General features: G+C 50.6%; 4 protein-coding genes across 4 annotated transcripts; 2 read left to right on the forward strand and 2 right to left on the reverse strand.

The window, feature by feature from the left end:
- Positions 1-2456: 2456 nt before the first annotated feature.
- PV06_08352 (uncharacterized protein) lies at positions 2457-2911 on the forward strand (the record flags this gene model as incomplete). Its single annotated transcript, XM_016409675.1, has 1 exon — positions 2457-2911. The coding sequence occupies exon 1, from the start codon at positions 2462-2464 to the stop codon at positions 2909-2911; it is 450 nt and encodes a 149-aa protein (XP_016259983.1). The 5' UTR covers positions 2457-2461.
- Positions 2912-3159: 248 nt separating this feature from the next.
- Positions 3160-3846, reverse strand: PV06_08353 (uncharacterized protein; the record flags this gene model as incomplete). The annotated part of the gene is made up of 1 exon (XM_016409676.1): positions 3160-3846. The coding sequence occupies one exon, from the start codon at positions 3844-3846 to the stop codon at positions 3160-3162; it is 687 nt and encodes a 228-aa protein (XP_016259984.1).
- A 50-nt stretch (positions 3847-3896) lies between these two features.
- PV06_08354 (uncharacterized protein) lies at positions 3897-5534 on the forward strand (the record flags this gene model as incomplete). Its single annotated transcript, XM_016409677.1, has 4 exons — positions 3897-3976; positions 4051-4118; positions 4534-4667; positions 4742-5534. The coding sequence occupies 4 exons, from the start codon at positions 3897-3899 to the stop codon at positions 5363-5365; spliced, it is 906 nt and encodes a 301-aa protein (XP_016259985.1). The 3' UTR covers positions 5366-5534.
- Positions 5535-11073: 5539 nt separating this feature from the next.
- On the reverse strand, positions 11074-12385 carry PV06_08355 (uncharacterized protein; the record flags this gene model as incomplete). The annotated part of the gene is made up of 2 exons (XM_016409678.1): positions 11074-11989; positions 12084-12385. 2 exons carry the CDS (start codon positions 12383-12385, stop codon positions 11140-11142), a joined length of 1152 nt encoding a protein of 383 aa, XP_016259986.1. The 3' UTR covers positions 11074-11139.
- Positions 12386-14427: the final 2042 nt, after the last annotated feature.

Here is a 14427-nt window from a genome sequence, read left to right on the forward strand (position 1 = left end):
CCCATCACTTTGAATTGCTCCGTTTGACCGTCAACGCTCCAATCCCCTGGGAGCACACGATTCTCGAATTTTAAGCAATGTATCATGATGGCGAGGCTTGCAGACAAGTCGATGCCATGTGCATTTTCTGGGAGAGGCAGCTGGATTCCCACATAGCACAGTACGCAGACGAGCTGTCAGCACAGGACCGAGCCAAGGCTAGCACTTCGGGCAATGCGCAGTACCGGTGTGTCCCAGAGTAGACGTCCGACACCGATATTACGTGTGAGCCCGAGGCGAGGGACTATAGGATCGTGGCGGTCCTCGCGGACCTGAACCTCCATGATGCCCCGGAGGGTTCCTGGGTTCCGCCGCGAAAGACTTCTTTACCACCCTCGAATCCTTTGCCTATCTCGTCGATGTGTCCCAGGGAGGGAGATTTGAACTTGTACCGATCTGCGCAAAAGAGATTTGAACTTTTCGTGAAAATTGGCACACACTCGGGGAAGGAGTCTCTTCGACGCTCACTATTGTCAGAACCGTGGGTGGGAAGGGCTCTCTTTTTGACACAGGGTTCGGAAAGTGGTTACAGAGAGTGATCTTTTGTGCTTTGAGATGGCACTTTGGAGAATACCTCCAGAAAGTGTTGCTTTTCAGTGTTTTCCTGTGCTTGCGCATGGCAGTACCACGCCCAATTCTCGGTTTCATGGTCTGTCTGCACCCTCGGCCTGGAATTCTGTCCGGCGATCGATCGTTTCGCCCGACGTCGTGGCTCCGCTGATTAGTGGCAGACACACCGCGTACGACCCTCGGCAGAAGGCGACACTGGTGCTTCGTCGTCAGCGTCGTCCGAGTCACCGGCCCCTCCCATCGTCTCCGCCTTGTGGCTTGCATTGACCACTGTTGTACCGGTCGTCGTGGTCCTGGAGACACGTCGGAGAAACGCATGCAGCTGCTCTTCAAGATTGCCGACTCTTCCATGTACGCGGTCTCAAGGATGGGCGTCACCGGCGCTACAGGAACACTAAACACCAAATGTCCCTCGTTTTCGACGGGCCCAGGGCCTCCGGCGCCGGCGTACTCCGCGGATATTTGTCTCTCACCTTCAGACTCGCTTTCGAGAGTTTGCTTTCTGAAAGCCGAGGATCATCAAATCAAGTTGATCACCTGCAGGATCTAAAACGTCGCGGCCGGGGCTGCACGGGAGATGCAGACTCGGGGGCTTTACGATGTTGGATTTTGGAGACTTGGGAAGATGCCTGCAGGTACTGGGTCAGGAGTACCACCTAGATGGGAATCTTGGTACTTCCCCTCCACGGCTCAATCTCTCGGATCCGCCACAAAGTCTACAAAGTTGATTCCACCGTTTGTGGATGTTGCGAGTCTTGTCGGTGGCTTTTCTGATGAGCTCACCCTGAACCCAACGGATCAACCACCAAAACAAGTTTCTCACGACTTGCCTCCAAGCCGGCTTGTACCATACCTTTCCACCACTATCCTCTTTGATGGTGTATTTGAGGTGAGTTTGTTCCAAGACTCAACCGCATGGGTTCCATCGCCTACGAATTCGCGCGCAAGCGGATTGGCCATCAATCTACGAAACATAAAGATTCCAAGGTCGAGATCTTGGACGAGTCTCCTGGTTTTGATTTACCCGTAGACGCTTTTTTGAGAGAGAGAGATTAGATGCAGAGTGACTCTGCTGCTCTAGCCTAGACTTTCTGGGTAAAGGCCCATGGACTTGACTCCAAGATCATAGACTAATGTTTTGACCTCACTCAGCCAGGAGGGGGGTTTTGTGATGAAAGCGTGTGAGGGATTGCAGAACAGTGTGTGTGCTGTAGGACCTGCAGTGCAATAAATTGATCTCGTAGATTGGACATTGTACCACTCAGTAAATTTTCCCTTGTCATTCTGGCCCAAGCACAAAATAAACCTGCAAGTGTTGTGTACGTACCTTGGGCTACCGGATGTAACCCCCTTGGAGAATGAACACATCGAAGCGAACCAAACAACTCCAGGCACCTTGTGTGATCGAAACCATTGTCAAGTGACGATTCTACTGTTCACTCGAGGAGTATTCTGTTCAAAAACGCAACCGAGTATTGATTGGTACGAACTATGTCCTTTGCCATACAATGCGTCGGCACCAAATTCCCAAAAAAACCCCTGATCCTCTTCAACACTCTCACGGAGTACAATTTTTGCAGACAACAGACAGTATCCCGTCCTCGTTCTCACACTGCAATCCCTCTGATCAAGGCCAAGTCAGTCTCACTCACCCTGAGCTGAGCATGCGGGTGTTGTACTCCAACTTCCTGAGAAAATCAAAAATGTTGCATTCCAATCCTGCCGTCCGTGCACATCATAACGCGCCACCCCTTCTCAACCACCTGCCCAGCGTCTCGTGTCTTCACGTTTGTGCAGCTGCGCCTTTTTTACACCTCTTGCCACAGTGTTTGTCAATGCAGTTTCGACCAGGATGTCTTGCTCGTCTTCCCTTGAGAGAGCCCTCGTCGCCGTCCTCATTGTCACAACTCTGCTGTTCAGTGTCAGCCATGGATACGTCGATTTCGGCGACGCCACCCTCCCCTTCAACGAACCGCTCTTGATCCCGACCCTACGGCCGAACCAGCTCCCCATTGACCATGACCTGCGCTTCGAGATCCTCCCGTCCATGATCACCGCCGTCGCTCCCTCCATTACCGTCGCTCCAAATGGCACAAGAGAGACCGTCTACAGTCTCCACTACCATCACTACTTTTCAAAAACCCGCCAAGGTCGAGGTCTCTTCAAACGTGGCGTCTTTGCAAATGACCCGCCGGTGTCGACGTGTACGCCGTGCGGAGGAGCCGTCTCGAGTTCTGCTCCGTCAGGGACCACCAGTTCTGTCCTTTCTTGCACCACCCATACCTATTTGGTGAGCCCTTGACCTTTTTGCTTGTCTGACCGACGGCTTCTTCTGTTCGACCGACCTGCTGAAATCTCTGCTCGACGAATGGAAGGTTTTGCTTATTTGACCTACCTGATTGGGTTGTCCGTCCGACGAAGACACGGTTTCGCCTGTTTCACTGACATTGAGTTGCCGTTCTTCGAATGCCTTTGACTGACGGTTAGCATTCAGGGAGTCTTTCGATCGCCGGACCCGCAAGCCACAACGCCAGTATGCTTGAACAACAACTATACCGGTGCACTTGAGCCCATTTCGTCCTCGACAACCGGTCTGCCGTGTTGTTTCTCCATACCGGCGTCGTGTTTGGCAAATGGCACCAGTTCGACCTCCTTCACCGCCACGTCTGGTGTCTTCAGGGCAACGTCGACGTCCAGCCGATATGCCAACATGACATCGACCGCAGTGACAATGTCGAGATCTAGTGCGACTCTTGCATCGAGTACCGCAATGTCCTCACCTGCTTCATCTTCTTTGTCTCGTTCATCTTCGTCTTCTCCTTCATCATCCAACTCGGGTGGCCCGATACTGAACAGCGCATCTCGAACGACCACAGTGACCGTCATCAGCGGCACCACCGTTGTCATCACCACATCAGCAGTGTCGTCAATGTCTCGGACGACAAGGAGCCCAGATTCGTCGAGTTCGTCACCCAGTCCATCGACAATGCCATACGTGTCGAGTTCAAGCTTGTTGTCATCGACGTACTCGATTATTGTCATTTCGAGCACCACAATCACATTGACCAGCCCAACCGGCTCCACGAGTGCGAGTGGAATGACGGCGTCCCAGTCTACGTTGACAGTGATCACAGCGAGTTCCACGGCAATCACGACATCGTCAAACTCGGCCTCGCACATCACAACGGTTGTTTCAAACACCATAGACGGCTGCGGCACGGCTTCTGGGAGCGGCATTGTCGGTAAGTTCGGTTCTTACCTCATGAACAGTAAATATCTCGATCTCCATGTTAACTCTCGACAACAGCTGGCACTGGAACTATATATACCGAGGGGATATCAATCGTGACGTCGGGTACCGCGTCTGGTGAGGCTTTCGAAATGTTTCGCTCCGTTGAGATTCCATTGCTGACTCGCTTGGCATATAGGATCTGCGTCCAGTGTTGTCGGATGTGGCTACATCATCGCCACCACAGGCACCTTCATAGGCAGTGCCATCATCACTGGGTGTAAGGATTCTTCATTTCTCCCTCTACCACCTTTTCTCGTGTCTTTCTCAGGGTTTTGCTCCACCACTTTCTCTCGCATCTTTCTCCTTCCCACACGCCCTCTTCTCGCCTCTCTCGCAATCTTGGTATCACATCTTGCCGACTTCATTCTCATTCTCTGGGCGGTGGAACCCGCAAGATTGATCGACTGACCAGGCAAAGCGATTACCTGGGCTGGGAATCGACCCGACGCGAGGGTTAACCCTTTACAACACCTCCACATGTCTCTCTTGTGATTCTGGTCTCACACATGTCCTCGTTCTCATTTATCTCCCATATTGGTACCACACCATCTTGCTTCTCTTTCTACCTTGGTTTTCACCTCTTTGCAAGTGTGACTAGGTATCATACTGACCAAATCTTTCGCTTGCAATAGGTGGATATGGCTCGGGTAGTGGTACCCTCACAGGTACTGGCACCATTTGGCCTGCTCAAGGAATGGGAATGGTTTCGGTCGTCTCATCGGGGATTATCAGTGGAAGCGGAAGCTTCAGGGGCTGTGGGACATTGGTAAGTATTTCTGGTACCATTCGTCGCCTCTCCCCCATGTCCAGCGGGGCTAATCATCACTCTCGTCACGGTAGACTGGCTCCGGCGTGTTCACTGCCACCGAGGGATACACAACCACAATTCTTGCTCCCGTTACCACCACATCGGCCGCTTCTGCCCGCCCTACCCAGACGGTCAGTGTCTTTGTCTCGTACTGCGTAGCCGACTCCAACAGTCAACAAGGGAATATCATCGTCAACATCTTTGGTAACAACAATACGCTCGTTTCTCCAATTCTGGCTTCGAACGGTACCGATCTGGTGAGCATCTCCAACCTCGGTTCCGCGGAAAATGCTCTCTGCAACGTATGTCCCAACAGTGTGGGTATTTGCTGTCCTCCCGGCGTGACGTGCGATGAGGACGACGGCAAATGCCCGCAGCACGCCGTCGAGATGGCCGGCAACACCATCAACGGGTACCTCATCCCGCAGGTGATGAACAGCAGCGCACCCGTCGAGGGTCAGAGGAGGCACATGGCTCGAGTAAGGGTCAAGAGTCGGGAGGAGAAGGAACGAGAGCTGCAGATGGACAGTCGAGGGGTCAGAGAAAAGGAAAAGATGAGGCAAGAGCACCACCACGGCCATAGCCACGGTCAAAGTCATGTGGCCCATGCACACATCCAGGAGGGGGGAAGGAAGATGAAGAAAAAACAATTCTAGACCACGGCCATGCGCTCACCGTGAAGGGGAAAAGAGGATGCAGAGGAAACAAGTCCGGACCGTGGCCACGAGCTCATCCAGGAGGAGAAAAACAATATGAGGAGAGCCACGGCCGTGGAGACGGTGACTTGTGATCTTTTCGGTCTTCGTCCAGACCATCCACGTGCACAGCAAGGGGGGGGGAGAAAGGGCATGTGAGGCAAGAAGTGGTCGCGGAAATGCCGCATTTGTGATCTTTTCAAGATTCGTCCAGACCATGGCCGCACACATGGCTGTCGTATCGTGCCGCTGCAGCTGTGAGTAATTGTTGTCTTGTCAACCCCTAATCGACAGATGTTGAGAGTATCAAGTTTCCCTCATGGTTAACAATGGCCATTGTCCCTGTTAGAACAACATTATCAATAATCGGGGCAGATTCCAAGTCCACAACCCATGTTGGTTTTGTGGTGATTGACGATACAGAGTATGTAATAATGGCAAATCTTGATTTAATCGAGTATCGTTTGCATTGATTGTACGTCGAGCAAATTTGGCTGGTGGTCTGAAAGGTAAGGGACGAGGACCGAGAGGAGGAGAAGAGAGTGTGTGGTATTGTTTCAACCACTCTTGTGCCAAACAACACCTTGGGACTGAAGAGGTTGTCGAATTCTTCGAGCCGTTCTATCAGCTTGTACTGAAGAGAAGTCGCTGAACTTGAGCGGTCTTTCTCTCAAAGTTTTCTAAAAGGATGACTCTGCCATGGCTGTGTACTGGACCGAGCGACTAAGAGAGGGCGCGAAGGAATCTCATAATAGTAACCCGTTTGCTCACACTATGGTGAAGGAGGCTCTTGAATGTCCTTTCGCTGTCACGAAGAGTCCCAAACGGCACCGCCGAAGGTGATCCCACCGAACCGGTCGCTGAAATGGCGCGTTTGTGGTTTTCTCGATGTACGTCCACGTCAAAGGCCTTGCAACGGTCAGCTTGGCATGATTCATGTTCAAACCGTGTGCAAACCCTGTTTCGAAGTATGGTATATCAAAGTCGTACAAGAGATACCTTGTAGCGACAGGTGTGTGCGGATGTCGCCACCTTCACGTCGTCCTCGCACCCAGCCAGACCGAAAATCTCCGGGCTCTTCGACACCGTGTTTGCTTAGGATGAGGATGTTACGAGACAATCGGCCAAACTCGAGAAACATTCCCGGAAGACCCCACGGGTACGTTGTTTTCGTGGTCTTTCTCGTCGATCACTCAATCGACAGCCGCATGCGAGTTTTCAACGGGCAATTTCGGAATGACGACCATGAAGAGGCGCCATATGCTGTGTCTGATATGTTGGATTGAATCTCTTCCAGTTGTGTTCCATTGATCTGATCTCCGAACACCTGCACCACCTGTCCGGTCTTTGGATCTCGTTCCCAAACCTCGCAATTTGTCGCTTCCATTCCGTTCGGTGTGAACACTCCTCCGCGGCTGGGCTTGCTCGAGTGTGGCATGTGTGAATATATATATATATATAGAGAGAGAGAGAGAGAGAGAGAGTAGCTCGGTTCGGCTTACTCGAGTGAAGTGAGATCTCATGATCTTCCCAATGATTCTGTTCTCCATCTGGGCAACTTGAGCTGAAATTGTCTTGGTTGCAGCGTCGAGTTGAAAATCGATCATTTCATCTCGCTCGGTCATTCTGAGATCTGAAAATTCTCCGTGATCTTGCGATGAGATTCCGTTTCCGGCAGGAACTCAATTGGTCCGAAGGGGTAGTGGAGCTCATTGACTGGTACTCGCCACGGCCAAGCCACAGCGTGCTTCCGTCAAGCAGATCGAGTCGTGAGTTTGGATGATGCTCAAGATGATGGATCGTCATGTCGTTAACCTGAGCTGTCTCATTGGGCTTGAAATTAATCCAATTCATTACCTTCCCGTTTGGCTGTTTTCCCAGGTAGACTAGCTCCTCTGCCACCATGCACGATACCCCAAACAAAGATTTCCTCCCTTGAAGAATAGTCCTCTTTCTGAGCTGGGAATCCGAGCCCACGGTCTGTGACGCGAAGGTAGCTGTTTCGGGTGCCAGACATGTTGGCGACGATACGCACTGCCGATTTTCCGGCCTGTTGGCAACCTTCGCCTTGTCCTCGAAACCAAGTATCCAAGAAAGATGTCGTTGTGTCTTTTTCATTCTTCCTGGTGGGAAAAATAAGAAGGGAGACAGTCCGCATCGCTTGCGGGAGGGGAAGAGGCGAGATCCAATCAATCTCCTCGGGAGATGGGGTCGAGTCTTGCATCTCCCTTGTTTCTCATCCCACCGGGGGCAGTTTACACCATGGCAAAGGCATTCCCAACATCCAGCTTGACATAGCTTCGCGAGAGATAAATATATATATTTGTCGATATGTTCCGAGGAGGTATTGGTGAGATGGCCACGAGACATCTCCGCAACCCAGACAGAAGAGATGTGTACCTTCTCATCTCGAAACACATTCAACGGGCGAACTGATTCTTCAAATTCAGTATGACCGTTTGAAGAAGGAGGAGAAGAAGAAGAAGTATCCACGTCACGACAACCACGGAATGCTGACCCTTTCGGACCATTGGGGTGTTCAAGCGGAGGTCGAAGGTGGCAAGAGCGATATGCCTATGGACAGCCATATCTCGAAGGCCGGTCACCTGCTTCGTATTTGCTTTGACGCAACTCAACGCTTGGGATATGATACATGGGGACGTCAACGCCCGGTTGGTACGTGGCCTTTTCATCGAGAGATATTTCCGTGGATATCGTCCACTGGGGTTGGACGATTTTGATGACTGCACGCAGCACTCAACTGACCGTGCTCGTGTTCTGCATCTTCTCAGAGTTGATCATTGTCGCAAATTTCCGAGGATCCAGGACGAATAACGGCGTATTGTGATACGTTCTTTCGGTCTTGTTTCAAAGTTTTCTCCAACTCCCAATGCCGATGGCTCGTCAGCGGTCTTGGGGTTTGTTGGTATTGTTGGTCCCTGTGGCATTCGACCCTGGAAAACAATCCACTTTGTGTCTATGATCATTCGTCCCTTCTGCGTTCTTTGAAGACCATGCCTTCTTCTGTCGTGCAACATTGGCTTGGTATACTTTGAGATCTTGTTCCCGCCTTTTGAAAGGGTGCCTTCGAGAATTGATATCGATTGCCACTGTTTTTAGCCCGTGCCCGTCCTTGCAGCAGCCATCATGTCACAGAAAGACATCCGGTCCGTACCGTTGAAAGGCGGCTGAGATATATATAATATGAAAACGAACGAGGTGGACTCTGCGTTGACACCTTCGGGGCGGGACTTCGTGCCGGTGAGAGTTCCGTCCGTAGACATGTGTTCGGGTTATCGAAGATACCAGGCCCACTTCCTCCATTGTTCATCCTATTGATGTTCAATGTGTTTTGTACTTCATCGTCGACCACAAGTGGAAGACTAGACGTTGAACCCGTAAAGCGCGACTGCCCATGCAGCACTCCAGATTGGATCGTGTAGGGCCTCGAAGAGGGCCTTGGTCTTTGGCTTGAATTGATCACGACAAAGCCCGATTCGAGCAACGATATGAGCGAGATGGTTGTGATGATCCAAACACAGCTGTCGAAAGCCACTCTTCAACCGTGGCGGCGTCGAAGGTCAGTGCTGAACGGGTGTCAATAGTTGACAGAGTCTTCCAAGAGGCGTTCGCACCTTCGCCCTTGGCGATCTCTTTTGTCATTGCTTCAAGCGAGTAAGTGGATGACGCCTTGCAGCCTGGGACATCGAATCCACGTTTTCTTCAGATCACAAACTCTATACACGATTCAAGAAGGGTGTCGACAATTTTCCAAAGTTCATGAGTATCCTGTAGGTTCAGGTATCTTGCGTCATCAGTAGCGGCCGTAGGATTGAAGACTGTGACTGGCTGCCTGCCACCAAAAAATCCTCAACAGAGGTTGCCATTCCGTCATCGTTTTCCACTAGTTCATCGATACATTCTCTGTCCATAACTGTTTCCAGCACAAGATCGCGAAGACAAGGCTCCTGGATAGAGTGGTCCTCGGGGCGAATCCGTTCTGTAATCGTCTGGTACAAAATCTTCCAGAGGCTCTTCGTATCTCTTAAAGTCGATGTTCATGAGTCTTGCGCCATGAATTCCTGTAGTGCCCAATTCTTTCGTGCTTGTCTAGCTTCACGGACTCCTTTCTTGACCTCCGCAATGGCAGAATCGTCCGAGTCATTTTCAGAAAGTTCTGATTCCGGTTCAACTGGCTTTGCCTTTGCTTTGCCGCGTTGTAGAAATGGTTGGAGGTTGTCAAACTGATTCTGGCTCTGCTGTATTCTGACAGAGTTTGGGTCAGCAAGGTCCAAGGCGATAAGAAAGTTGGCGGACTCACTCGTGGTATCATTCTCTTGTCATCATTGGCAATATGATAAGAGTCTTATCGAATATGAGTACCATAAAGGGGATGCCACTGTTGTAGAGAATTCGACTCCCAAGTGGACAGGAGCTTTCGATTTTTTCCTCGAAGTTTTGTCTCTCGACGGACCCGCTCTAGTTTCTCTTCCAATCTCTCCCTCTCTCCTCCGGCACACAAACCTTCAGCTTCTCCTGCAAATGGTGTCTATGCGCTTCATTTACCCAGATATTCTGAGAAATGAGTCGAAGGCAGTCCGTATAGAACCGGAAAGGGTCAACCGAAAAGTATGTTGCCCTGGAAGAGGGAGACATGCCGAGATTTCATCGATATATATGTTTACCGGATCAAGCCTTGGGATGGGAATCTGGTGACGATGTATTCGTACACTCGAAAGGCGTGGGAAAAAGTTGGGATCTTGAGAGGGAAAGAGAGAGGCTTAAGTATGGATCTTTCTGCAGAGTAATAGTCATGTTCCAGAGTTGTGTTTGCCCCTCGTGTGTTGAATTGTTGAGTGACACGGGCTTTTGGTTGTCACTTTGAGACAGTGTCAGTATCAGCGTCAGGTTATGTAGATACCACTACAATACCAGCTCTTCCTATTCCTTGGAGAACACTTTCCCAATGGCCGTTTCGGCAAGGGTCGCTTAGCTTCTCATTGTCTCGGATAGGGGGCGTAAAGCAGAGGCTTCCGCCCGGGATGGGGGGAAAAAGGCTGTGGGATTCACATGTGGCTGTCACCTGTCAGTTGAAAAGAATTTAATACAGAGGGGCAAGAGGGTAATTGTGGCCTTTTTAGGCTGTGCCCGTGATATATAACCTTGGTCATTGAAGCTGTGGAAAACCTCGTTGGCTATCAGAGGGAGGCTTGAATGGGACTGCAGTGCAGAAAGGGGGAACATTTGCTGTAGCGCAACGTAGATTCGCTGTAGGGTTCTCGTTTGGCAGCAGAACAAAAGGCAATGGAAGGAAAAGGTGACGAAGGAGAAACTCTTCTCAACGGGAAAGAATCAGACATCACATGTTTCTTGATTCAGTTGTGGGAATGACTCGTTTGGCTTCGAGGTGTATTTTGAAAATACAAGAAGGAAGGAAAGTAACAAAATGAATGCCTTGCGACAACACAAGGAAACCGTGAGACACGTGTTTCCGCGGGCGTGTGCGGAGGAAGTCGTGGCTGTGACAGAGAAATGGGCGCTTTGCTTTCGGAGGGCAAAGATTTGACATTTGAAGCCACTTTGATTTCTGTATGTCTCGTGTTTCTTCTTTTCCTCTTGACACCTCACCACCGCCACCAGTGGGTTGTTCCAAGAGCCGTGATTGTGGCCAACTACGTACATTAGACCAGTTCGCGTCGTAGTCTTGAACGGTCTCTGCGGCGATCGTCCCGTGCCTAGTTTTCCTCGTCTCTCAATCTCTGCGCCTCATCTTTCTGAGTGGCGAGTTCGAGTTCCTCCTGATCTGCAATTCTTTTGGAGTCTGCAGCCACCATTATTCGCTTCGTCGCCTGCTGCCGGATCATCGGTCTCAAAAGCCTACGTGAGAGGTCCTCGACGTCTGCAGGCTTGATTGTAATGGGCTCGATGGCGGTACCAATTTCAGGGGGTAGTCTGAAGAAAGGGATTGGGAGCTGACGATCCTCTGAGAATGGGATGATTTGATCCCCGAACACCTGCAACACCTGTCCGGTCCGCGGATTCCGTTCCCAAACCTCGCAGAAAACCTTGATGGCCCCCACGCACAAGACATCCTGACAGTAGAGTGGTCCTTGAACCGAACTCATTCTGTAATCTCTTCGCAGAGATTCCTCCCATCTCTTGAAGTCGATGTCCATCAGTCTGGCGCCCTTGAATCTTGGAGTCTCTTCTACTTTGAGTAGAATGACTCTGTGGATATGTCGGTTCCCCATCAAGTACAAATCTCGGACGTGATGAAGACTTTGGAGGGTTTGAGAAACGCCAATCTCCACAACGGTGTGCGAATCGAGGTCTCCTTCGTCATCCGTCCACGCAATATCAATGTCTGGGTCTTTTTCCGAACATTTGTAATCTCCTTCTTCCATGCAGGTCACGTCGGCCCCAATTTGCACATAATGTCGGTCGCGTATTTCGGGAGGCCACGTGGTTGAGCTGAAGATTGCGACTTTTTGGGCCCAGGCCTGAAGACCACGGTGTATTGCACCTGGCATTGGGAAGACAGTGAGGACGGATCTGTAGGCGTCGTACGAAATTCTGAATTTGTGCCTAGAATTATGGTCAGAACACCGAGAAAAAGCATTCCGTCCAGAAATCACCCTCTTTAAGGGGAATAGAGATCAGGCCTCTGCTCGGGACTTACTCTTCTCGGCAAGATTCGACAAAAGGATCCGTAGAGAATTTGAACCAGGACTCCTTGGACAGCTGGTACTCGCGTGGTTTCTCATCTGGGAAACTGCGCGACTGAGAAGTGGTCATATCTCGCAAACAGTTTAGCACTTTGTCGATTTCGTCAGTCTCGTCCGCAAGGTGAGGAACGTCCAGGTCGGAACCATGTTTAGCATTCAAGGAATCATGTGACTTTCTCTCCGTGAGAGTGTCGCGCGACGTGGTATGAGCTGTCGACTTGGCCCTGGAGCCAGCGCCTGCTTCTGAAGTAGCCATCTTGTTCGTTGGCATTGTTTCACACGAAGACGTCGCGGCGCTGGGAATCTTCAAATCACACTTGTCTTTTGTCAGGCACAGACAAGGGTGACTTTGCGACTGCACAACGTAGGACTTGGTGATGTTTTGACTGAATTGGGCCTTGAAGGGAGAATCATTTTCACAGCCAAGGGAGGGTGGGATAGTGGTTTGCGCCAAGTCATGCGAAGACATATCAGTTAACTCATTAGCACCCGAAGTTCAACCGAAACTGACTAGTGACAGTCGCCATTAAACCGTTATTACTGTAGTTAGTTCCCTTTGCGACTAATTTGTAACAGTAGTAGTAGTAGTATTGTAGTAATAGTAGTATTGTAGTAGTAGTAGTACCATGAATTAGCCTGCGTGATCCGTCAAAAGGTTTCCAACAAGAATGCACCATGTTTACCTCGCGGTTGGGACGGTCACGCAGGATGGACCAAAAATCCTGTTCGTTTCTAGGATATCTTGCTTGTGCCGCTGAACCCACACTTGTGTACTCCGTAAGGACCTGGACCAACGTCGGACAAGGCTTGGATGGCTCTTCAGCTGCCCAAATTTTATACTCGGCATAAAAGTGCCATTTTCCTCAACTTGAGAAAAGAAACCCACGGGAAAAAGATGCCATCGTCATGGACTATCGAATAAACAGTACCAAAAACAAAAACAAAAAACAATTCATCTCATGATTGACGCCATCTGTGTCCCTACGTATGGTGGTGGTCATGTTTCATTGAACCCAGAGAGATTGGCTCCTGTTGTATGACCTGAGCACTCGAGCAGGAACCTACGATGTGACCTACTGGAAGCCTTCGAGCGGATGGGAAGACATTATGGGGTCGTCCCAGTAGGACGCTCGACAGCGGTCGTACGTGACGAGATGGTCGCCGCAACCGCATCTTCCCCCCCCCGCAGGTCGTGGTCGACAGGCTGGTCGACGGCATCGGGGCCATTTCTTTGATACGTCCTTTGTCGTGGCCCGCAGCTTTCTGGTTGTGACTTCGAGCCTGCTTGACGGCCAAGAGATCACCAGTGGTTGCGTTCATACCCAGGTATACACGACCATAGGTACCTTTCCCGATCAGCTGACCACGAGCGATCTTGAACGCCGCCCGTCTCTTAGGCATATCTTCGGAAGGCACCTCTTCTTGTGGTATCGGATCCATTGACTGCGCGAGGTTCAACTTTGAGAATTTGTTGTTTGGATAATTGGACAAGACGAAGGCCCCAAAAGCCGATATATTCTCGCACCATCAACGGGCAAGCAGCCTCCGTGAACGACACCGCTTTTGATGGCCTAGAGGGAAATACCGTTTGTGGAAATTTTGAAAGAGAATGGGAACTCGGTCCGAAACTACAAGATCAGATTTTGTTCGTTTTGTTCGTTTTGTTCGTGACAGTTCCACTGGCAGCTTCAGTATCATGCAGTGGATTCATACACAAACAAAGAAGAGTGGGAATCATTTCGTAAAAGTTGTCAAGACTCGAACAATCATGCGGATCAGGTAGGACAGTGGGTAAGAGGTTTCTGTTCGTACCTGGAGCAACAGCATTCCTCTGACGCATTTGTCTTCCTGGATGAGACATGAACGCCGAGCAAAAGTTGCCCTCGTACCGAATCAATGACCGCACGAAGCGTCCTCTCGATCTCCCAGCTGTCCTCCTTGATAGAAACATCGCTGTTTTCCATATCCTGAGTCCGCCCCCGCCATGGGCATCTTGTCGACGGACAATCCCCAACACCGCGGCGTGACTGAAACATTGACTTTGTAGGCGCGATTCTTAGGCGGCCCAGTATGCTCTGTCATTTCAGTGCCTGACAATTGCTGAAAACGTGGTGCGAAAGTGCGGTGAGCCTCGGGTACGTGAAGGCGATGTGGTCCAGGCTGAAAGGACACTTACAATCGTTGTTCGTCTGCTCTGTAACCCGTATGCGGTTCAAATCTTGGGAATGAGTCGTTCGGTGGCTCGGCGGTAATTGATGGATGAAATCTTACTTTCTCGTTACAAGCGTTTCTTCGAGA

This window comes from Exophiala oligosperma (genome assembly GCF_000835515.1).
Source record: "Exophiala oligosperma strain CBS 72588 unplaced genomic scaffold supercont1.8, whole genome shotgun sequence".
NCBI classification, from domain to species: domain Eukaryota; kingdom Fungi; phylum Ascomycota; class Eurotiomycetes; order Chaetothyriales; family Herpotrichiellaceae; genus Exophiala; species Exophiala oligosperma.